The sequence below is a fragment of the Sarcophilus harrisii genome, chromosome 1 (genome assembly GCF_902635505.1).
Source record: "Sarcophilus harrisii chromosome 1, mSarHar1.11, whole genome shotgun sequence".
In the NCBI taxonomy this organism is placed as follows: Eukaryota; Metazoa; Chordata; class Mammalia; order Dasyuromorphia; family Dasyuridae; genus Sarcophilus; species Sarcophilus harrisii.
In genome coordinates, this window is record NC_045426.1 from 93,450,564 (window position 1) to 93,477,291 (window position 26,728).

General features: G+C 35.5%; 1 protein-coding gene across 1 annotated transcript in view; it reads left to right on the forward strand.

The window, feature by feature from the left end:
* The window catches only part of PLPPR1 (phospholipid phosphatase related 1), a 339,917-nt gene that overhangs the window by 244,559 nt on the left and 68,630 nt on the right, over positions 1–26,728 (forward strand). Inside the window, exon 3 of the mRNA XM_031961253.1 lies at positions 19,201–19,389. Within this exon, the coding sequence (XP_031817113.1) occupies positions 19,201–19,389 (189 nt within the window). The remainder of the gene's footprint in view (positions 1–19,200; positions 19,390–26,728) is intronic.

The following is a 26,728-nucleotide window of genomic DNA, read 5'->3' on the forward strand; positions in this document are numbered from 1 at the left end:
AAATACCATATTTCAACAAGAATATTGACAGATTGATGAGTGTCTGCAGAAAGGCAGTCTAGGTAGTGAGGCTACTCATAACCATAATGGGTGAAGATTAGATGAAGGAATTGTGAATGTTGGGCCTAGAGAAGATAAGGTGTAGGAAGAGTGGGGGACACAATCACTGTGCTCAAATACTTTAATGTTATCACATAGAAGAAGGATCAGATGTACTCTGCTAGATCCCAAAGGATAGAACTCTGTTGCTTCAGGAAGTGCTGGGAGCTGATGTGACAGAAATGGAAAAATAACACGTAATACTTGTCTGTGAATAGCTTTAATTTCACCAAGAGCAGAACCAGAAGTAAGGATGGAAATTCCAGGGAGACAGATTTTGATTTAATAGAAGGAAAACTTTCTACCAAAAGTGGTATATCTCAAAGTGGAATGAGATATCTTGGGAAGCAATGTGTTCCATTTCACTTGACATTTTAAAACAAAAGTTAAGTGATTATTGGTGAGGGATGGGTGGGAAGGGAGGGGATTAGTAGAGGAAACTTGTGTATAGATGTAATTTGGACAGATGAACTTTGAGATCCATTCTGACTCTGTGATATTCTCCCACCAAAAAAGTGAGTTGAGATGGTATACTACAAAGAGTACCAATCCTAGAGTCAGAAAATGTGGGTTCTGAGTCCAGGTATAATACATCAATTCTCTGAAGTTGGACAACTTACATGACTTTTATGAGCCTCAGCTTTCCCAACTCTATAACAAAGTTAACATCTGTACTAACATTGTTCATAATGTTGTCATAAAAGGAACTGATAATAAAATATTAGACAAATGTGATTAACATTATTCTTTCTACCTTCTGAATCAGTTGTTTCCATTTATTAATGGTTGGTAAAGCAGCAAGAAAGTTCTTTGCATCAGACCCTTACAAATTGATCTTCTGAACACGTGCACATAGGTTGAGTTGTAAGTCAATAAGTATTTAATGATAATAACAGCTAGCATTTATAAAGCACCTACTGTATGCCAGACACTGTGTTACTTTCTAAATATTATCTCATTTGATCTTTACAACAGTCCTTGAAATAGGTGTTATTATCTTTATTTTACAGCTGAGGAAATTGAGGTGCACAGAAATTAAGTGACCTCTCCAAGGTTAAATGGCTATTAAGTGTTTGAAGCTGAATTTGAATTCAGGTCTTCCTGACTCTAGACACAGCATTCTACCTATTGTGCCACCTAATTGCATCTGTGAAATATTTTATAATCATGATGTTCTATAGGAACATAAGCAAGCATTATCCTTTGTATAAATGCATATTTGATGAGATATAATTCATATTACTTTGAGAGTTGGACCAAAGAGAATTTCAAAGTGTATCTGCTCTTCTTAATTCAGAGGTGTCCAATGCTGCAGGTTGTGTTCCAAAAGTGGCTGAGTTTATATTATGTAATAGTATGAGTCTTATTTATATTTATATTTTGTTGTTATTCAGTCACCTTTCAATCATTTCTGACTCTTTCTGTACTGATTTGTAGTTTTCTTGATAAAAATACTGGAGTGATCTGCCATTTCCTTCTCTAGCTATTTTTACAAATGAGGAAACTGAGGCAAATAGGTAAATAGCTTTCCCAGTGTCACACAGCTAGTCAGTGCCTGAGACTAGATTTGAACTTTGCAAGATGCATCTTCCTGACTCCAGGACTAGCATTCTATCAACAGGTCTTTTAAAGGACACCTATTTACAATGCATCTATAATGGCTAGCAAACAAGTCAGCCTCGATTCGATTCAACAGACATTTGTAATGTTCCTACTGTTTATAAGGTAATGTACTAACTGTTGAAATTACAGAAATGAAAAGTGACTTACAGTACCTGCTTCTAGAAAATTTATACTCATTTTATTGAAATTGGGAATAGGGGAGGAAAAGATGACAAATACAGTCACTATAATCCAAGGCCAAGTATGATGAGACCAATGGAGAGATTCAAGCAAAATCCTTTAAGAGAAGTGAGGAGGCAAGGAATACTTTTATTGGGAGAATCTTAAAAGACTTCTGAGAAAAAGTGACAACTGAGATTATTCTTTTTTTTCTTTTTTTATTATAATAACTTTTTATTGACAGAACCCATGCCAGAGTAATTTTTTTACAACATTATCCCTTGCACTCACTTCTGTTCCGATTTTTCCCTCCCACCCTCCACCCCCTCCCCTAAATGGCAAGCAGTCCTATATATGTTGAATATGTCACAGTATGTCCTAGATACAATATATGTGTGCAGAACCAAACAGTTTTCTTGTTGCACAGGGAGAATTGGATTCAGAAGGTAAAAATAACCCGGGAAGAAAAACAAAAATGCAAGCAGTTTACATTCATTTCCCAGTGTTTTTTTCTTTGGGTGTAGCTGTTTCTGTCCATCATTGATCAATTGAAATTGAATTAGGTCTCTTTGTCAAAGAAATCCACTTCCATCAGAATACATCTTCACACAGTATCGTTGTTGACGTATATAATGATCTCTTGGTTATGCTCATTTCATTTAGCATCAGTTCGTGTAAGTCTCTCCAAGTCTCTCTGTATTCATCCTGCTGGTCATTTCTTATAGAACAATAATATTCCATAACATCCATATACCACAATTTACTCAACCATTCTCCAATTGATGGGCATCCATTCATTTTCCAGTTTCTAGCCACTACAAACAGGGCTGCCACAAACATTTTAGCACATACAGGTCCCTTTCCCTTCTTTAGTATCTCCTTGGGATATAAGCCCAGTAGTAACACTGTTGGGTTAAAGGGTATGCACAGTTTGATAACTTTTTGGGCACAATTACAGATTGCTCTCCAGAATGGTTGGATTCGTTCACAACTCCACCAACAATGTATCAGTGTCCCAGTTTTCCCACATCCCCTCCAACAATCATCATTATTTTTTCCTGTCATCTTAGCCAATCTGACAGGTGTGTAGTGGTATCTCCAACTGAGATTATTCTGGAAGGAAGAAAAGGGTTTTAACCAATAACAGTGAGGAAGTTTATACATTACAAACATTGGAGAGGTCCGTGAAAATGTATGAATTAAGGAGGTGACATGTTAAATTTAGATAATGATTTAACAAGGATGTCAAATGAATTCATTAGAATAGACAATTCTGAAAAGGATTTCTTGGAGCCACACAGAGAAGACCTCAAATACCAAGATAAAAAAAGTTCCTATTTAATCGTATAGGTGAAAAAAGCCACTGAAAATTTTTAAAGACAGTAATAACAGGAGTCAGAACTGTATTCATATATTAGGGAAATAATTTTGTCCTCTGTGTGAAGAATAAATTGGATAAGGGGAGAAGCTAATAACACAGAGATCAGTTAGGAGGCTATTATTATGGTCTATACAAGAGATAATGTGGCCTGAATGAAAGTGGTGGCCACCATGAAGATGAGTAAGATGGGAATGAATAGGAGAGAGGTCATGGAAATGGAAGTGATGAAACTTGGTAACTGAAAGATGGGTGAATGAAAAGAAACAGTAAAAAACAACTGAAAGACTCTAAGATAGGCTAATGGACTGCCAGTCTGAAATCATGAATATTGTACACTGGCTTCATGAGAAACAACAATGTCAAAGATCCTATTTTTTAAAAATTATTTTATTTCCTCCTCTTCTCTCCTTTTGTATTAATGGATAATTGAAATACTTTTCACCAAGTCCATTACTACTTGGCTAGAGATTTTTAAAGGCCAATAATGCTCTTGGTTCAAATATTGTCACATATTCAGTTTAGGTGTCAGGTTGGGGTTGTCATGTCTTCAGTACATAGTGATTAAATCTTTCCTTATCCACTTTACTGGGAAGCTCTTTTGAGTTATTAATGAAGGAGAATCTAAAAGATAAGAATAAAATATAATTTTCTTTGATATTTTAGCATAATTGCAGTTTCTTCTATTGCCTCTTTATAAATGGGAAAAGTCTCATCTTGTTGGATTAATGAGGCTCCCTCTCCTCTGCTCTTCTTACCCCCACCCTCAGTTATGGCTTTTCTTAGCCACTTGTTAAGTCCCCTGCATGTCTCAGCAGCTAGAAATCAAAGTCCTTTTGATTTCTTTGAGCAGTGTGAATATCCTGTCTATTTGGAAAATGGGATTCCTAAGGCTTTTCCTTGGTGTTTTAAGCTGAAGGCATAACATATCACATACTTATGCCACTGCAAATGTACCATGAAAAGAGCAAATTCCTACTCTCTAATGTTAGAGGCAAGAGTAGCTGTCAAATGAAAAAATTTCTATAGATAGATTAGGTTTATCCAAGATTGCCAGAGTATTGAAAAGAATGTGATTGTGGATGTGACCCAACCTCCCATTCTCTTTAAAAAAAAAAAAAAAACTGAGGCATAGAAAACACAAGAGTAATAGATATAAGGACCCTTATGGAATTACTAATTAAAACTTGGTTCATGAACTGCCTCAAGATAGGAAATCAAGGCAAGTTAAATCAACAAGCATTTATTAAACATTTACTATTGCCAGGCACTGTGCTAAATGCTAAAGATAAAAAGAGGAGCAAAAAACAGCCCTGACCTCAAGAAACTCACACACAATCAATTGCAAAGAAGGGAGCCACATTCAAACAATTATGTACAAAAAGATGTATATGTGTCAAGTCGAGTTTGTCATGTCTTCAGTACATAGTGATTAAATCTTTCCTTATCCACTTGCTTGAATTTTTAGCTGTAATTTAAAGGAAGCCAGGAGACAGAGGTGAGGAAGGAAAGAATTCTAGGCATGGGAAACCGCCAATAAAAATGCCTGGAGTTGGGAATGGAAAGAAGTAGCAAAGAGAGTCAGTGTCCGGAGAGATGTTACAGAAATAGAATTGACTAGATTTGGCAAGACATTGGCTGGGGATGGGAGAGATGAGATAAAATGAGGAGTCAAGAATTTGAGTTAACTTCTCATCTACCTTCAAGGAAAGAGAAAGTTTCCTAAATATGTCTTTGGCCAGGAAGAAACTTAAGCTGTGTGTTTCTTAATTCCATGTAGAGGGAATTTCAAAGATATAGGCATTTATTTATGTTTCTAATACCCCAATTCTAAAGCATTTGAAAAGTGATTGCTAAGTCATGAAATGCATTAGCATATGACATGCCCAGGTTCACACTGAAAAGCATGTCTCTTCCTAAAGTAGCACATTTGATGTCAGTGGGAGACATTGCTTGCGTGAAGAGAAGAGAATAAATCCCTCAGTTGGAGTTCTGGGAACTCTGTGTCTCTGTTAGATTTTATGGTCGAGGGAGTGCAGGGGTTGCAAGGATTAAGAGCAAGATACTCATCATCTCTACAGGCACTTCCTTTTTAACAGAGGGTAGAATTCCTATTCTCATTTATATTCTTTCCTAATTCCACTTTATGGTAGTCTCAGATTAATTCAGAAGCAACCTGACTTTCACTTCATAGTGAGGTGAGATTATGCAAGGTAATAAAGGCATCCCCATTGCACACTACTTTTTCCCTAAATGCCTACCTTCTTAACATAACCTTTTAGCAATAAGAGCAGAATATTCCATTTGATTAACACCTCCTTTCTGTTCCTTTCAATGCAAATAATTCCCAGGAATGAAAATAAACCATTATTAAGCACCGTCTATGTGCCAAGCACTGTGCTAAGTACTTATAAAATATAATATTATTTGATCCTCATAAAAACTCTGAAAAGTGACATTTTACAGTTTAGGAAATTGAGGCAGAGTCTAAACAACTTGACATGTGTCAGAGGACACATTTGACTTCATGCCTTCCTGACTCCACACCTAATATTCTATCCACTGTGCTACTTCAGTCCCACCTATAATGGAATTGGGTGGGTGAATCTATCACAAATGCCTGAAACTTTGTTGCTCACTTAAAAAATGTTATATAGGTACAGTAGTACAAAACATCACAAAGTAAAAGCAAATTACATTCTGTTTCAGAACGAATCATTCAGTCGCTCCACAGATTTTCTAGTTACACAGATGGGGAACCAACATATTGGTATCAATGGGAGTTCTGCCCATATAGAAAGAGCAGAATAACAGAGACAAGATCCACTGTGCTATATTTTGCTCCGAGTTAAGAGATCTGAACCATGTCCAGTCTTTCTCCTTAGTGTGAAAACCATCACACTTTCTGGAAGAATTTTTAAAAATAACATTCCTCTTGGAAATTAGACAGAATTTCAAATCTTGTGCTCATTTTTTGTTTCATCTGAATTTAGAAAATCTCTTAAAATTGGGTGTAAACCATCTCCTTTTCTGTCTGTACTCTTCAAAGAGGCAGCATGGCACAGTAGGAGAAACACTGGTCCTGGAATCAAGATGCTTATCCTCACACTCAATCTCCAGGACTTACTAGTTGTGGGACTTTGGATGAATCACAGTTTCCTCATCTGTAAAATGGAGATAATGATATTTTCACAGTCTACCTCACAAGTCGGTTGTGAAGATCAAATGAACTAATGAATATAAAGCAATTTGTAGACCTATAATAAATAGGTAAGTTCCTTCCTGCCTTGTCAGGTTTTCATAGTGGTGGTGATGATGATGATGATGATGATGATGATGATGATGCTACTGCTGCTGGCAAGTCTCATGGTCTTTTTTTATAATGTGATGGAGCCATACATAACTACTGAATTCTTCCCCTGCACCCAATTCCATTATATAGCAACTATCCTATAAAAAGACCTAGGTAGTTTCATTCATTCTTAAAACACCTTTGGAAAGCTACTTCTAATGAATCATAAGCAAATCCTCTTGACGTCCCACCCTAAAACTATTGGATGGAAGAAGCCACAGAATCATGGAAATTTAAAGTTAAATGATCAGTTAGTCAACAAACATTTATTAAACACTTACTGTGTGCCAGATACTATGCTTAGTGCTGGGAATATAAATACAAGCAAAAAGAAAAACAGTCCCTGACTTCAAGAAGTGTACATTCTAATAAGGAAAACAACATATAAAAAGAAACTGAAAGAGAGGGGGATGAAATAACCTCATATGGGGGTATTAGGGGACAGTTTGCATTGCATCCTGGTGAGATGTGAAATGATGGCCAACCTGTTCACTCTCCTTAAATGGAGATTCCTGGAGAAGCCATCTAATCAGAGAAAGAAGCCATAGGGTTAAAGGGACCACCTTTCCTCTTAAATAGAAATCTCTGCTACAGAATCTTTTGCAAATGGTTATATAGCCCCTGCTTAAATAATTCTGATAACAGGAATTAACATTTCAATTAATGTTAGAATATACATTAAGTACCTGTTATGTATAATGGAATGCTACTTTAGATATTAGGAGTTACAAAAAGTGAAATAGCACATAAATCATAAACTTGAAAATGATGGGCAGACTACCAAACTCTGAACAGTTGGTTTCTAGGTAAATCTATTCCTCTACATTAGCACTCAATCAATATGGCCAAAGATTCAAAGTTTCAAAGAAAACTTCATCCCACTGAAGGGGTAAATTAAAAATTAAAAGCAGTAACTGGAATAAGTAGAGGAATAGAATTTACTGAAATTCATAAAAACGAACCAATGCACCATTTGAATGACCCTTAGTAACAACAGCTATTATTTAGAAATTTGCCCTCCTATTACATATTAATACTTTAATTAATAATTAATATTAATGGCAAATGTCAGCACATTTACTGTTGTAAATGAAGACTCTTTGGAAGACACATTGCTAATTCTGCCTCTGGTCCTGAGAGAGATAGTTTAAGGGAAAGAGCCCAGCAGGAATCAGAAGACTTGAATTCTGGTCCTGGTTCATCAATTATGTGTTACTACAACAAATATATTATGTTTTTCTTGGTGGAAAAAGTGTGGCACCTAAAGAAACCAAAGTTTGAATCTTACCTCTGATATTTACAATCTCTATTACCCAGCTAAGTCATCTCTGAGCATCTCTGAGCAGTTTCTTCATCTTTAAAATGAGTATTAATAATACTTCTAGTATTTATCTCACAGGATTATGTGAAATACATGTATAATGTTTTTTTAAATCTTAATGTGCTGCATAAATGTCAATTGGTATCATTCTGTAAGCCTCAGTTTCCTCATATATAAAATAGACTTTGGGCTAAACTATCTCTAATATAGCTTCCATTTCTGACATATTATTACTTCTTTTATTCCTTTACTATCTTTTTCTTCGATATATTGTTAGACAACTCCATTGATTCAAAAATTATTGCTGATTTTGAGCCTAAAAGTATTTCTATGTAGTTTCTAATATTCTAGACCGGTGAAATAATTAAAATTTATGACTTTACATTTTTCTCACTACATTTTTCCTCCCTGAATTTCTTTTATTTGAAACTGGCATTAAGAAACATCATGATGTGACAGAAGAGTCTCAAGACTCTTCAAGTTCAAATCCCTGCTCTGCCATTTACTACTGTGGTATGTGAAAAATGAAATCCCTGAGGCAGACAAAGCTTTGGTCTTTTATTTATGTCTATCTATTAAGCAATGCAAAACTGGGACTAGACCTCTTTAGCTTAAACCTGAATCTCAAATACAGGATGAGACAGATTTTTATACGTTAAAAATAACTAATCAAACGAGAGCAATTAATTAAAAGAAAACAATTCAACATTAGGTAATCTGATTTCTAATTGGAAGAAAAAATAGGAAGTTAGGAGGGGAAGAGTAAACAAGTGCAATCTCCCAAATTCAAAAAAAAAAGTCTCATTCACCCCAAATGTTTGCAAACAATCAAGGGAACATGGAAATAATAGTTTATTAATTAGTATGGGGCCAGTTTTCATGTAAGATGTATGGATTGCTTGAGATGTATAATTGTGAGAAAACTCTTTGCATCAATATTTGGATCTCATTAGGTTTCTTGTCAGCATAATCTAGGTCCTTAATTAAGGGTTTCTAAACATCAGGGAGAAGTGGTTTGCTTTCCCAGCCACAGGATTGGGTTCAACAATGCAATAATGTTTTCTTCCAATTCCCACAATCAAATAAATTTTTCTCACAAGACATATATTGGATGAGACCCATAGATGAATAGAAACCTAGCTAGCTCCTGAATTGAGTCGCAAGATGGAGTCAATGTGGTTCATTCAAGTCCCACAATTAATTCCCTCAATTTTTTTCACTATCTGTGTGACCTTGAGCAAGCCACTTAACAATCATTTTTCTCATATATGAAATTAGAGAGTTGTACCAGATGATACCTTCTTCTTCTAAATCTATGATTAGCCTATCAAGCTTCAACTGAATGTTCAGATGATCAATTATTATCAAATTATATCAAATATTAATTATCCCACTCAGATTTGTGATTCTGCAAGCCGCCTTTTCATAATTTCTTTTTAATCACTGATAAAAATGTCTAGGAACACAAGAAAAAAGACAGAACGCTCTAATACTTTATCTAGAGTATCTCCAGATTGCTAAAAACCATTATATTATAAAAATCATTAGCATCAGATATGGTTATCCAACTGTTATTCTACATTACTATCCAACCCATATTTCACCTATCTTATATGCAAGAAGCCTCTTGAATACTTTGCCAAAATTCTATATCATTTCCAATTGACATTCCTAACATTGAGTAGACTTACTGAATTGCTACTGTGTAAGTATTCCTTCTACTGATTTTAATCAGTATAATATTGTTATGATTTATTATATAATTTCATGAGTCATTTTATCCAACTACCCACCCCTCAAAAATCATCATTTGGTGATGAACCTCCCCAAACCTAATTAGCAATGTTAGTTCTCAAATGATAGACACAAAGTCTCATTGATGTCCTTGTATCCAGTCTTTTTAGTTGGGTATGACCTGACAGCACATGTATCAGACTGATAATTTAAAATTGAGAGTTACCTACCCACCATGATTAGCCATCAGAGTTTTATTTTAATAGATGTTGTTGTTAGTAAGCAATATAAGAAAGCATTTTTTTTTAAAATGAGGTTATTTTGGCAAGTTTTTTAAGACTGGGTCTTCCTATATCACTCAGACCAGAAGTGCTGGAGCTATTGCATATCCAATGCTGCTCTGATTAGCATGAAAGTTTTGAGCTGTTGTTCTCAACCTGGGCCTATTTGTATTAACTTGGCTAACCTGGTAGCTTTATATCCCCAGGGCTCAATATATTAGTTGCAAATTTAGTGGGAATACCAAATCAGCTTAACCCCATTGCAACTCAAAACTCCTAAATTCAAGAGATCAAACAGCCTTCACAATAACTGGGATTTCAGGCATGTGCCACTATACCCAGACCTATACTTAATAAACCCATTTTAGGTTTCCATGATTACCACATACTCCACTAAATGCCAATAAATTTTTAATAATTAGTTTTAGAATTTAGCTAAAGAGCAACATGAAATTGGAATTCTAATTCCTAATCTACCTTTCCACTATTTAAAATAATACCATTTTTCTCCTGTCTTCTAACATCTATTCTATACTTTAAGAATCCAATCAATCAAGTATTTATTAAACACCAATAGTATTACCAGGCACTGTGCTAGGTACTGAGGATAAAAGAAAAGAGATAATCTCTACATGCAAAGACCTTCCTCATATATGCAACACAAAAAAGTAAGTAAACACAAACATGTATAAAATATTGTAGAGACTGGCTAAGAGATTACATTTGCAAGTCCCTTTGAGACTCAAATATTTAATTCATCATTCAATATAAGACAATCTCTACTTTGAACCTCATCATGGTGATTTTGTTATGGCAATATCAAGAAAACTTTATTATAAGTTTTTTTTTTTTGGTCTGGCAGTAGAGCCACAGTTGAGAATGGTTTTATATTGAGGAGCCAGTGCATTCTCATTGTGCTTTTTTCATTTATTTAAAGACAGAAAAGAATTAATGTTGCAGTGTGGGAAAAGCAGCATGTGAATGAGCTGTGCTTCAGCATATATTAAGAAACAATCAAATCTCTTGTTTTCAGTGCTTTTAAGTGAGATTGGACTCTGAATCTGTCTTTGCAAGAAGCAAATGTATAAACAATGCCTTTAGTACACTAACACTAGGCAATACTCATCTTGTTGAGTATCTTTGCTAAGCTCATCCACATAGACAAGGACATAATTCTTGGTCTGAAGATCCCCTCCTTCCTTCCCACGAGCCTTCTAAAGCAAGCTTCTTTCCACAATATCGGCATGCACCACTCATTCTTCTCATTTCATTAATGAGAAGGAACTGGAGTGAAGTTTAGAAAATTCAGTCAAGGCCCATAGGGCCCTGTAGGTGGGTGAAGAAATAGGATATAGAATTGTCCACAACATAGCCATGAATTAAATGAGGGAAACAAGAAGTAGAAGTTTGAGTCATCTTTGCTTCATCCTCTAATTCTCCAGTCAAAATCACAAAAGTATTAGGGGTTTCCCACAGCTAGCTTTCCACTTTCAAAATTGTCATGTAGAAACACATAGCTGCCTATCCATACTTTCCAAAAAAAAAAAAGATCTCTGTGTACATAGACTTGCCTTCCAAAAACTTTCTCATTTACTTACTTGTATTACACTGAACTGAAACTAATAATAAAAATGGATATGATGAAAACAAAATGATTCTTAGAAGGGGCTCTGAGGGAAAAACTACCATCCTAAGTTCAAATCCTAGCCATCTTTCAAAACCTGTCTTAAGTTCATAAACCTTTCTCTCCTTTCCCCAACCTTTTTTGTCCTACCTTTCCTTTTTGTCCTTTCAGTGTTTATACCCCACAATAACCCTAAGTTATAGCTTTGCTTTGTACTGTTCTTAGATATTTCATATATGGTAATACTGCCTTTTCAAGTAGCCTATAACATCCTTTTGAGTAGGAAACCCTGCATTAAAATTCTTTAATATCCCTTGAAAACTTTAGCGTGGGATAGCTACATGGTCATTACCAAATGTGTAGGTGATAGTTGATTGAGGTGTTTTGGGATAACTTCTAATCAAACTAGGATTAAAAAAAAAATTCCTCATAGGAAGGAGGAGGAGTTTTTTGGACTCAAGTTTTGTCACACTTTGGAATTTTTTGCTCTAACCCTATGCAAGTACACACACATAAAACACACACACCCTTCAGACCTTTACTGCTCTATTTTATTATTAACTGAATTAGATCATTTGGAGACCACATTTTCACTCTCTGTTTCTAAGAGATTTAAGTTTCCCACAAGATATTATGTTCTCTCTGCCTTTCTCTAACCTTTTGGTCTTTTTTAAAATTTCCCTCTTTCCTTGGTTTTTAGCTGTTCTCTGTTTCTCTCATTAGAGAGTCTAGATGAAAACATAATGACAAATGCAGCATGAGATCTGGAAATTGCCTAAACTTCCTTTGTCATTAATTTTAAGAACATTAAAAATGTGGTAAGCTGTTTTTTTTTAACCCATAGGGAATAGCAAGGATTAATAATTTTCCTTTTCCCTTCATAATGTTTTCCTTCCCCATAAAAGACATCTGTTTAATTCTCCACACACTTGCTTCTTCTCATCTTTCTCTTCCACTCATAGTTGCTCTTTTTACAATGTCTATTGACCCTTCAAACTTCCTTGGAGCCATACAACCCTGGAGGCCCCAATGGGGCTTTACCATCTGCTTAAGTGACACCTAACAGCACGGCACCCTCCTGAATCATTAAAAACATCAGGCAAGGGAAAGCAACAGTGCCTGTAGGTACATATATACAAATAGACAATTGTGACAAATGCTGGTGAATTGAAATGAGAAATGATAGACCTAGGAAAAGGAAGAGAAAAGGATGTTGGTATTTATAATGCATCATCAATTTGTCAACTGGCAGAATTAGAAAGCAGAATTAGAAAAGAGATTCTTTATTTTGATTACTCTGTAATGGAAAAGATACAGTTGCCTTATTAATAAAAGAAAGTCATAAAAAATAGGATAGATAGGAAGAACTGTTCAACCTACTCATTAGTTTACAAATGCACAGCATTTCAGCCTTGGCCCTAGAAGTCAGAGAGAGAGATAAGCCTACCATTATTTTCAAAATTAACTTATTTATTTTAAATATTCTTTTCCTTTTAAATTTTAAGTTCCCTGTCTACAACTCCTTCCTTTCGTATTAAAAAGGCAATGATATGAATTAAATATGTGAAATCATGCTGAATATTTCTTTATTAGCCATATGGAGGGGAAGAAAGAAAAATCAAGTGGGAAAAGTATATTTTAATTGGCAGAGTTAATCAGTTCTCTCACTAGATGTAACATTTTTTCATCACAAATCCTTTGAAATTGTCTTGAATCGTTGTGTTGATCAGAGCAGCTAAGTCATTCACAGTTGATCAACATTACAACAGTACTGTTATTGTGTACAATGATCTCTCAGTTCCTCTCATTTCATTGCATATCAGTTCATATAGATCTTGACAAGTTTTGTTTTTTTCTGAAATTACTGTGTTAATTATGACTCATAACACATTAGTACTACATCACACTCACATGCCACAAGGTATTCAGCCATTGCCCTTGAACTTCCAATTATTTGTCACCTCAAAAAGAGCTGCTATAAATATTTTATACATATTGGTCCTTTTTCTTTTTCTTTGACCTCATTTGGGTATAGATCTGGTAGTAGTATTATTTAGCTAAGGGGTATACAGAGTTTTATAACCCTTTGGGCACAGTTTCAAACTGTTCTCCAAAATGGTTGGAACAATAATTGTACCAGCTATGCATTAGCATATCTATTCGCCCCCCCCCCATCCTCCAGCATTTGTCATTTCTGATAGCGGTGAAGGAGTAACTGGGAAATGTTTTATTTTGTATTTTTCTAATCAATTGTGATTTAAAGCATTCATTGTCATATATCTATAGATAGCTTTGGGTACTTCCTCCAAAAACTGCCTATTTATATCCTTTGAGCATTTATAAATTGGGGAATGGCTCTTATTTTTATAAATATGACTCCATTCTCTACGTATTTGAAAAATGAACCCTTTATCAAAAAAAAACTTGCTATAAATGTTTTTGATATTGCTTCATTATCTACTATATCTTTTAGCAAAATGTAGTTTCCCTCAATATCTTTTTCAATTGAGTCTATTTTTGCTTTGGCTTTGCTGAGATCATGTCTGAGATAATTCTTGCCTTTTTTACTTCAGCTGAAGTATATCAGATTCTGCTCTAGCCCTTTATTTTAACTCTGTGTGTGTTTCTGTTTCAAGTGTGTGTCTTGTAAATAACATGTTGTTGGATTCTAATTTCTAATCAAATCTGCTATCCACTTCCTTTTTATGGGTAATTTCATTTGATTCACATTCATAGTTATGATTTCTATATATTTTCCTCCATCCCATTTTCTTCTCTCTGCTCTCTTTCTCATTATCCTTTTCTTCCTCAAAAGTCTGTTTTGTTTTTGATCACTACCTCCTTTAATCCATCCTCCATTTAACCATCCCTCTCTTATCCTTCCATTCATATTTCCCTATTGAGGAAAATAGATTTATTTCTATGCACAACTGAGTGTTCATATATAGTCAGTTCTAGACATTCTTATTTAACTTTCATGACTTCAAACATTTGCATGATTTTATTAGTAACCACATTTCCATTTTCACATTGGCAACCATGTACAGACACATCTATGCACAGTAGAGAAAAAATGAGTTCAATATACACAAGTCTGTGGTGACCTACTGGTATCTTAATAATTGACCAGCTGGCTAGAGACATAAAGACTTCCAATCCCATCATCAAACTCAGCCTCAAGGTTAAATGTCAGTCTCCTCTGCTATCTAAGGTTACTGATGCCTAGAAAACAGAACCTCTTGTGTCATCTATTAATTCTGCCTCTATCTAAACCATGAAGAATATAGTTGATTTTATTCTCAGTAGGAGTTAAAGGGAGATATGATCGTGTCAACTGATGATGAGCTGAAGGCAGTGTTAAGCCTAAAGAGGAGAAGAATTCAGGAGGATATGATAGCTGTCTATTAAGTATTTAAAAGGCTGTTTTATAAAATAAGTTTTTCTGCTTAGCCCCACAAGGCAGAACTAGCCATAATGAGCTAAAGTTGCAAAGTAGCAGATTGAGGTTGGATATAGGGGAAAACTTTGTAACAAAATTATACAGAATGTAATGGGCTGCTTTAACAAGCCCTCACAGGAGATTTCTGAGCAAATGTGAGATGACCACTTCCTTAGGAATGCTAGGATTTTCTGTGATTTTGGGAATTGTAAGAAATAATAAACAGTTATGTTCCCACAACAGAGAAAAACTGAGTCTGATACAAGAAGTGGTCCAGAGTGGGGGATCAGGGGAGCTCTTAAAACCAGTTGAAAGTAGGTACAACTGGACAGAACTAGTTTTGTATTAAAAACATAAAAGCTGTAAGTAGGACAAAGGTCAGAGCTTAGCTAGCATGTATATGCTTAATTGCTTTATAAATATTAACATCTCTATCCCGAGGAGCTAAGGCTCATTTTAATGGTCATGGAATGTATGTAGCAGGAGGGAGGCACATATTAAGGGATGTATGTTATAGGAGGATCAGGAAAGAATATTAACTTCATCTCCCCAGCCAATGGGAAGAGGGGGGAAGGTTTCACAGCCAGGGTCAAGGCTGTGTATGAGCTCATTTTGAGTTTCCATACCCACTTTTTCAGAATCATATTAAAAGTTTAAACTGCTTCACTCATCCTGAGGCTGTTCGTTTTTTGTGCCCTTATTTGGGATTCAGGATTTTGTTTCCACCAGAATTAGATTTTGGCTTAATTTATTTATCATCAATCTAATCACTCTTGATTGTCTGCCTTCTCTCTTTTAACTATTGTAATTAAAGGATTGTGGATTTAGATTTGAAAGAGATTTTGAAGGGGAGAATTGAGGCCTTAAGTGATATGTCCAACATCACAAAAAACCTACAAATCCATCATCCTTTCTGCTGCATAATGCTAGGTCTCATTGCCTCAGCCAATTTAACCTGCTGAAGCCAGTACAACCAAAAACTGTATGATTAACAGCATTATTTAAAATTCTGTAGATTGGGGCAGCTAGATGGCACAGTGGATAGAGCCCTGGCCCTGAAGTCAGGAAGAACTGAGTTCAAATCCAGCCTCAGACACTTAATACTTCCGAGCCGTGTGACCCTGGGCAAGACACTTAACCCCAATTGCCTCAGCAAAAAAATAAAAAATCTATAGATAAATACAAGAAAAAGTTATATCAATAAATAAAAATCTGTTATTCATTTCAATGCAGAAATATTTCTCCTTATTCACTATTAATTGTGTAAAAGGGAAAAAAAACTTTTTAAAATACTTCTTGAAGTGATAAAATGAATTGCTAATTTTAACATCAATCATTTATACCTGACAGAAGAATCGTCTGTAATAAATAAATAAATATAAATTCAGTTCTATGAAAAAAGATTTAGCAGCTATTATGTACTTGCACTAGATCCTGGGGGAGTTAAAAATAAGAAACTGTGCATCACCTACATTTTCCCCATTTATTTCCTTTTTAAATTTTTTTCTCACTTAATAGTACTTTTTTTCCAATTATATATGTAAAGATAGCTTCCAACATTTACTTTTACAAGAGTTTGATTTCCATTTTTTCTCCATCTCTCCTTTTTCTTACCCATACCCAAGACAGCAAGCAATTTGATGTAGATTATACATATACAATCATAATAAACATATCTCCACATTAGTCATGTTGTAAAAGAAGAGTCAAAATAAAAGGGGGAAACCATGAGAAAGAAAAAATAAATAAAGTGAAAAAAGGATGCTTTGATCCGCATTCAAACTCTATGGATATGGATAGCATTTTCCATGATGAGTCTTTTTAAATTGTCTTAGATTGTTATATTGTTGATAAGAGTGTAATCTATCAAAGCTGATCATCATACAATGTTACTATTATTGTATGCAGTGTTTCCCTGGTTCTGCTCATTTCACTCAACATCAGTTCATTTAATCCTTTCCAAGTTTTTCTGAAATCATCCTGTACTGAACAATAGTATTCTATTACATTCTTATACCACAATTTGTTCAGCAATTCCCCAGCTGATGGGCATCCCCTCAATTTCCAATTGTCTACCACCACAAAGAAGCTTCTATAAATATTTTGTACCTGTGGGTTCTTTTCCCTTTTTATGATATCTTTGGGGTCTACAGCACTTACTACACAACTTCTGAATGGAGCAGACATGACTATAAAGTAGCTCACATGAAAATGACCTGATAGGTAGAGAGAAATACTGCACTTCTTCCATCTCCATGTATTTTGTGACATTTTTTATCCCTCAAATATCCTTCCTTTTATTCTCTAATGGACTTCCTATTCATCTTTAGAGACCAACTTAATATCATGTATTTTGCAAAGTTTTCCTTGATTCTTCATGTATATAAAATCTTTCTTCCATCCAGACTTCACACAGTACTTTGACTTAACCCATCTGAAGTAACGCTGTATTTTAAAGCCAGTCTGTACTTGTGTCTGCTTCTTCCTACTGAACCCCAAACTTTATGAGAATAAGGGTCATGTCATATAAATCTTATAGATTCCACAGAAATTATCGGTAATCAGCACACAGTAGAAAGTTAAACGTTTGTTGAATGAATGAAAGATTAAATGTGATATCACTCCTAAAATAAAAGCATTGTTTATGTTACTTCCCTAGTCATAAACGCTATTGATTCATTATTGCCTCTAGAATCAAATGTAAATTCCTCTGTTTAATATTCAGAGTCTTTTGTGACCTGGTCACAACATATCTTTCTGACTTATTATAAGTTATTCTCCTTCCCACAATCTATACTACAGTCAAGCTGATGTTCTCACTGTTACTCATACAATATTCAACTTTCCATGTCTATATCTTTCCACTGGCTGTTTCCACACCAGAAATATAATTATTCCTCACCTCCACCACTTGGAATCTCTTGTTTCCTTTTAGATAAGTCAAACATCACTTTCTACTTTAAGCCATTCCTGACTGATTTTCCAATTGCTAGACCTCTTCACACCAAAAGGTTTCCCCATATTAGATAGGTAGATAAATAGATAGATGGAGAAATGAAAAGAGAGAGACAGAGAAGAGACACAGAGAGAGGCAGAGATGGACAGACAGACATACACAGAGGGAGAGAAACCAAGAAAGAGAGAGAGAAACTGAAACACAGAGACAGAGACAGATACACACAGAGAGAGACCCAGAGATAGTGACAGAAACAGAGACAAAGAGACAGAGAGACACAGAGAAAGAGAAAGGTATTTCTGTGTACATACATACACATATAACTATCCTTTTTTTAATTTTCTGATAGAATGTAGGTTCCTTTAGGACAAGATTTTTTCCAGCACAATGCCTAGAATATAGTATCTATTTAATAAATACTTGTTGATTGATTTTCTTCTGCATCCTCTGACCTGTTGACTTACTCCAACTACTACATCACCCAAAGTGGCCACCCATCCTCCTCTTCCAACACTGTCAATGCCACAACACAGTCATTAACCACCTGTAACCTCATCACCATTAACAGCCACTGTTCTTCAAACCCAATTACCAAAACCACAGCCTCTCTATAGGTGTGATTCCTATGGTGCTAACTGACCCTTTGTAAGCAGAACTGTTAGTATTAGGATTTTGCAGGTACTCTGATTTCTGCCCCACAAATACCTCACAGATAATTATGTTTCTGAAACTAATAGTCATTCATCCCTACTTCTCCTCCAGAAACATTATCAGAGAGGTGAAAGGAATAATAAAATTGTAACTTCTACAAAGCGTTTTAAGTTACTCCACAGAAAATCATTTTGGAATGAAGGCAAAGCCCATATCAGGGAGAAGGAAAATCATTTATGCAGTGATGTCACTTGGACATCTTGCCAACTGCAATAGTGTCACTAACTGTCTTGTCAGCCTTTTAGACATCCTGAGAAGTCACTTCAGACGCTCAAGATCATATCAGAAGTGTCTAAATTCCTCTTCCCTAAACATGGACCTGCATTAGTATTACTTAACAGATGTCACAAGGCAGGCACATACACAGGCACACACGCACACTCATGCCCAAGCACTGGCACAATCAGGCACATGCACTCTGATCATGCTGGGTGATGTAGGGAGCCTGCCCTGTGGGGTAAAAGCAGTTAAGAAACGAGGGAACAGCAACTAACGTGTGTGTGTGACCATGCTCTATTTTCAGCTCGTCATCATGGCTGGGACCGTATTACTCGCCTACTACTTCGAATGTACTGACACTTTCCAGGTGCATATCCAAGGATTCTTCTGTCAGGATGGAGACTTGATGAAGCCTTACCCTGGGACAGAGGAAGAAAGCTTCATCTCACCTCTCGTGCTGTACTGCGTTTTGGCTGCAACCCCCACAGCTATTGTAAGTACAAAATAAATTTAATACTTCACTGGGGATGCTAAAGATCCCATCTCCCCTTTATTGCCTTCTCCTCTTTGTCCTCTGTAGCTTACAGCAGCAGCACTGTATGAAATGCTGCTTTAAAGTCATAATGAGAAAAATTCCAGGGGTAGATCCTTCAATAAAACCCTGAGTTAATCATGCATCATACAGTGACTGATTGTTCTAAGATGAAACATAACAGCATTTCTCATGTCCTCATGTCCTTGTCTTTTTGCTATTCTTTGAGGAATCAAATTTAAGCAATGCCAAGTTTAAATGTCAAAAAGACAACAGGTAAAATTCATGTACCTGTATTCCAAAGTGAAAGCATAGCTACTTTTTAAAAATGATTTCTCCGTTGCATGTCTTTAACAGAGACTCCAGATCTAAATACTATTGCTGACATTTATGATCAAATGAGAATCGTATTTGTAAAAGCACTTAGCACATTGCCTGGCACATATAGGTACTAAATAAATGCTTATACCCTTCCCTCTTCTTATGGTCTTAAAAATATTAGGACTAAAAGGAAGAAAGAGAGAAGGGAAAAAGATCCTCCAAATTTTCTCTTTTGCCATCCTAAAAGAATTATAGGAGAGCTCAGGGGAAGGAAAAGTTGTTTCTCCCAGAATCTGTTTGTATTCTGTCCTTTGTAGTTCTGTCTTTATCTGGGATTCCTTTCAATCACATCCAATTAAGTTTCATCTTTACCTTCATTTACTTCATTTTCTCAAAAGGCAATACACTTCTCTCAGAAGATCCTCTAGGGAAACACTGCATTCAGAGTAAGAAGTTGAAGCATCTGAGTTGCTTGGTGAAATGATTTAGTGTAAAAATGATGACTGGCTTGGTATTATTATGTTTTAAAGTCAATGCAATCATTTTTCTTTATATGGTTGATACACTCCTCCCTCATCATCAGATCTCATAAGTCTAGTCCTCATAAAGAAGCTCAAAGGGCTTTATAAATGCTAGAAGGGGTGTTCTAAGTTGGTCCTATCTCACAAAGCTTTCCTGGGTTCCCAAAATCATTAGCAGTCTTTTCTACCTCAAATTACCTAGCTTTTTACTTATTTCTATTTATGACATGTCACCCCTATTGCACACTCCCCAGCCTCTCCCATCACTACCCCAAAGGTGCTTGTTCAAAATTATGTAGCTAGTAAGTGGTAAAGACAGGATTTGGATCCTCATTTTTTTTATTAGAAAAGCTGAGTTTTTCCACTATGCTGGAATATGCTGATTGTACAGTTGTTCATCTAGTTTGCTTTGTAATGTATTCATACCTTGGGGTTTATGAATAGTATTCTGAAACACAGTATCTCAAGTTAGCTGCACAAAGATTTTTAGAACAGCTTCTATAAAATGTAACTAGGACAAAAAACTTTTTCATCTTTGAGTTTGAGATTGAGAGGGTCTGGGAGTGAAAGACAGCCCAGAAAGGGGAAAACAGTGATGAACTAAGACTGTTTTGTCACTGATATCAAGGAAGAAAAATAAAGCACCCAACTTGGGCTGAATATTAAAGTAATTGTGTTCTATAGACTGATAAACTATAATATGACATTAGAATATTATCTACTTTCTGAGCTATCCAAGCCTTCTAAAACTTCTTTTTCTTTTTTTAACAAGCATTTCTATAGTACCTATGTATACCAGGGCTTGTGTTTACATTATTCTCACAACAATTTTGAAAGGGAATTGCCATTATTATCACTATTTTACAAATGAGGAAATTGAGACAGAAAGAGGTTAAGGATCACATATCTAGTAAGTGTTTGAAGCCATATTTAAACCCAAGTTCATTTGACTCCTTCCAGATCCAAGACTGTTATCAGTTACATCATCAAGGTATCTTTTTCTATTCAAAAAGTATTTTTAGTCCCAACATTTTCATAGGATATTTTTGCTGGATAGAAACAGTTAGAATGACAAGGTAAAAAAGACAAGTTGGACTCACTTCAAACCTTCCTTTCATTTCTGGGGTTGGGGCAAGAGGATCTGGAAGTGAAAAGTGGCCCCCAGTAAGAAGAAACAGACCTGATCTTGGAGTCAGGAAACAAAGTTTTTTAAACCAGTCTTGCAACCTATTATTTGTATACTCTTTGTAAAGTTAATTTTTCTTCATCTCTAGAATGTATAAGGTTGGGGGGGAGGGAAACAGAGGAAATTAGGTAATTTCTAAGATCCCTTTCATCTTGGAAATTTTGTAATTCCAAATGAAAGGATGACTATTTGGGCTATGGAACTCCTAGATGCCCAAATCTATTCTTTAGCAGTTTTAGAGACATCAGTGAACTTTTCTTAGCTGAAAAGAGCCAGATTAAATTCTACTTGGATCCTTTATTCCTTTCTCTTGCAGAGTACTAAAGTTATGGGAGGTGTACCCTCCCTCTGGAAAGGAGGCAAAGCACTAGTGTTTCTCTCACACTCAATTCCTTGCCAACCTTAGGAACAAGGGAAAGAGCCAAAGATTGCCACCCACATGCCTTACATGGCAACATACAGAACTGTAAAAACAAAATAACAAGAACAGGTTTTTTTTCCTCTGACTGAAAGGGTTCTACTAGTAATTTTATATTGAGGAAGAAATCAGATAACCTGGTAAAGTCACTTTCAGTCCTATAAGTATATGATTGCCATTTGTGTTCACACAGACATTTCTTCTTGGTGTTCTATTCCTTGGTGCCTATCAGACATTGCTGAGAAACAACTTGGTAAAGAAAACAAAGTGCAGGTAAATAGGATCTAGAGTTGGAAAACTCCAAGTTCAAATCTTATCTTTTATCCTCCCTCAGTCCCTATTTCCTCATCTATAAAAATGGGAATAACAGTATTTGCAATACCGCTATCCTGGAACTATTGCAGACTCGGATATATGACTCTACATTTTTGCCAACTTTGGAAAGCTTTGGTCAGTTGTTATTATAATTTTTGCTCATCTTCTAGTAACTTTACCACTCCAATAGTTATGATCTGCACAGTTTGCAACTTATCTAAGCCTTCTCACCTAGGCTTATCTGTGCTCTCTCATAAATCTTCCATAGAATATCTATCTGACACATTAGAGACCTTCTTCCAGGTCTTTTAGCCTTCTGTGGCTACCTATGCAACCCTCAGACTATCAATTATCTTTTACTCACAGGACTTGACTGCCCATTTCCTTTTCCAATAGTCCACTGGGGAATTGAATAATTTTCATCATTTTTTTGCATATGTCACCATTAAGTGTATTTGTCCTTACAATATTTATAGGCAAGTTTTTACCTGGATCTCCTTAATTACATTAAGAGATATACAATGACCAGACTTAGGGAGATGACACTCCTATACGACCTTGACCTGATCAGGACACAGCTGACATATTATATTCAGTTCTGGGCACTATATGTTAAGACAGACATAGACAAAATAGTGCACAGTCATAGGAAAGCAACCAGAACATGAGTACTAGAGACTCTTCCACAGAAGATCAATTAACGCACATAAGGATGTTTATCTGGAGAAGAATTAAGCAGGAATTGTAAGATCAAATATTTGGAGCGAAAAGGAAAATTAGAGGCCATTGAGTCTATTGCCCCCACCCTTTATTTTACAAATTAGGAAGCTGAGGGACAGACAGTATAAGTGATTTATCCAGGATCACACATGTAGCAAGAGTATGAGGCAGGATTTCAGCCCAGGTTTTCCTGATCCAAGACCAGTGACTTGCAGACTGTTTGAAAGGCTATCACAGAAAAGAGGGATTAGATCTGCTCTGCTTAGTCCTAAAGAAGAGATATGATACCAATGGATAGAAAGTGCAGAGAGGAAGACTTAGTCTTGATTACAGGGGAGAAGAAAAAAATACTTTCTAACAAATAACACAGACGTGGAATCTTCCTTAAGATATTAATGGTTTCCCATACCCTTCCTTTCTGTCCACTGCAGGTTTTCAAAAAGAAACTGGATGACAATTCTCAGCTATGTTGTCAAGAATGGGCTTGGATCTGATGATCCCTCATGTCTTAAAGGTCTCTTTGAAGTAAAATTCTGTTCTTTAGTAGCTTCTCTTTTGTTCCTTTCTAAAGAAATGGCTAACAGACTTATTAATCATTAGTTGCTCCTTTACATCTTCTATTAGTTATTTCATAATGAATTAAATATTTCAGAATGATTATGTATGAGTTAAAAAAAAAAGCAGCTGTCCATCCAGGGCACATAGCCATGTGAGTGTCTCTGATGACCTTGTGCAATCATGGCAGCTTTCCCGGGTTTCTTGAGTCACATATGTTATTAACTATAATTCATGATGTTCTACTTTAGAAACTCTCTGCCTCTCTCACATTGTTTTTATTTTTATTTTCTATTTAATCTATTTGTTCTCTTTCTTCTAAGACATATAACTCCTTATATGCCTAAGCCTACTAAACAAGATGGTAGCTTCCCCCACCAACACTATCAGAGGATGGTGTGGAGAGTTGCCATGGAAGAATCAAGCTTCTTGACATTAGGAACTTTAGTACCATTAGAGGGAAAAAAGACTTGCATGTAATCAATGTACATTTAATATTGCATTCTTTAAGCTAATTATAATTTGAGTAAACAGAGGTATTTTAAGTTTATCGTTTTGCTTTGGAAAGATTCTTGGAGTCATATTTAGAATATACAGTGTGTTGGACTTGATAATTTCAGAAACCCTTCCATGTCTATGATACACACCATGACAGTAGAACTGAGGGAGTCTGAATACAGAACAGTACTTTTTAAAACTTTGTTTGGGGCGGTGTGTATATTTACTTTTACAACATGACTAATAAGGAAATATGTTTTTATATAACTGCACATGAATAACCTACATAAAATTGTTTGCCCTCTCAATGAGGGGAGAGAAGAGGGAGAAAAAGAATTTGCAAATCAAAATTTTTAAAAACATGTTAAAAAATTTTATGTAATTAGAAAAAACACTTAAAGTCAAAAAAAAAAAATATGTTACAACATGATTGCTTAAGATACTATAGAGCACAGCTGAAAGAATGCAAAACCCTGAGGAAGAAGACATAGGTTCAAACTCTATATCAGAAATTTACTAGCTGTATGAATTTGGGTAAGTCATTTAAGGTTGAGAGGTTCCATTTCCTCCTCTGTAAAGTAGAAAAATAATGCTTATATTCCTTGCTTCCTTTAATTTTTATGAGAAAAAACACTTTTTAAATCTTACCATGCTATACGTATAATGTGGAATAAACATTAATAGTCTAGAAAGAGGACTGAGTTCAAATCCACTTCTGATGCTTACTACCTGTTTTATTTTTGGCAAATCATTTAACTTGGATGGATCTCACTTTATTAATCTATAAATAATCTTGATGGTCTCTGAGTTTCCTTCTGCATCTCTATGTAATGTGTACATTATTAATAACTTTTCCTCACTCCTCTTTTTTATAAATATTTCTGCAAAGAATTTCTGCTTCTCTCAAAGCTAAGCTTCAGAACCTTGATATTTTTGAAGAAGTTTAGTAGATTTATTTATGATTCCCCTCAATGTTTTGTTTTCCAAGCTACAATTTCCTCTTTTTTCATAGGGAAGAGTCAAGTCAACCAACCATTCTTTCTAAGAATAATTTTATTAGTAGCTTATAGACCAAGTACCTCAGGATAGAAGACAACAGAGGCATATTTCAGGAAGCCAGGCATAATCAGTCAGAAACTGTCATGTGGAAAAGGGATGTGGTTTATTCATTTTGGCCCTAACCAATTGAGAGGAGAGGAGAGGAATAGGAAAGATGGGTTTTGTTCAATAAAAGGAAAGTTTCATAATAATTGAAGTTGGACAACAGTAGAATGAACTGCCTCAGGAAGTTCCTTATCTCTGGCGGTCTTTGGACAGAAGTTAGATGATCATTGGTGAGGATCAAAATTGATCAGTTGCAGAAGAGATTCATATTAGGCAAGAGGTTTGCCTCAATCGTCTCCGAGGTCTCCTCTCGCTAAGTTTCTGTGATCCTGACTCATGGACCTATTCTTTTTTTTTTTTTTTTTTTTTTTTTTTTTTATTTAATAGCCTTTTATTTACAGGATTTATACATGGGTAACTTTACAGCATTAACAATTGCCAAACCTCTTGTTCCAATTTTTCACCTCTTACCCCCCCCCCCTCCCCTAGATGGCAGGATGACCAGTAGATGTTAAATATATTAAAATATAACTTATATACACAATAAGTATACATGACCAAAACATTATTTTGCTGTACAAAAAGAATCAGACTCTGAATTATTGTACAATTAGCTTGTGAAGGAAATCAAAAATGCATGTGTGCATAAATATAGGGATTAGAATTTAATGTAATGGTTTTTTAGTCATCTCCCAGAGTTATTTTTCTGGGCATAGCTAGCTCAGTTCATTACTGCTCCATTAGAAATGATTTGGTTGATCTCGTTGCTGAGGATGGCCTGATCCATCAGAACTGGTCATCATCTAGTATTGTTGTTGAAGTATATAATGATCTCCTGGTCCTGCTCATTTCACTCAGCATCAGTTCGTGTAAGTCTCTCCAGGCCTTTCTGAAATCATCTTGTTGGTCATTTCTTACAGAACAGTAATATTCCATAATTTTCATATACCACAATTTATTCAGCCATTCTCCAACTGATGGACATCCATTCAGTTTCCAGTTTCTAGCCACTACAAAAAGGGCTGCCACAAACATTCGTGCACATACAGGTCCCTTTCCCTTCTTGATAATCTCTTTGGGATATAATCCCAGTAGTAACACTGCTGGATCAAAGGGTATGCACAGTTTGATAACTTTTTGAGCATAGTTCCAAACTACTCTCCAAAATGGTTGGACTCGTTCACAACTCCACCAACAATGCATCAATGTCCCAGTTTTCCCGCATCCCCTCATGGACCTATTCTTGATCTGACTCTGGAAGCAAGTCATCTTCGCCCTTTTGTGGCTGACTTTCCTGGGAAAAAATTGTACCCCAAAGGTGTGTTTTGAAAAACAGTTAATAATAATGATTACTTGTGTTTACATAATTCCTTTCTCAAAGGAGATACTATAATTTTATTGACACTGTCTAATTTATTTTCACAGCATCCCAGTGAGACAGGCAGAAACAATTCTAATACTCATAGAATAGAATTTTCTCTCTGGGAGGAAGCTTAAATATCCTCTAATCCAATATCTTCATTTTACAAATGAGAAAACCAAAGCCCAGAATTTTTTGACTTAAGGTTATATAACCAATAATTGTCAGGGCTGGAACTTGAAACCAAACCTCCTGACTCCAGTGTTTATTTCCCTATTTATTTTTGTTCTTGTTTATTTGTT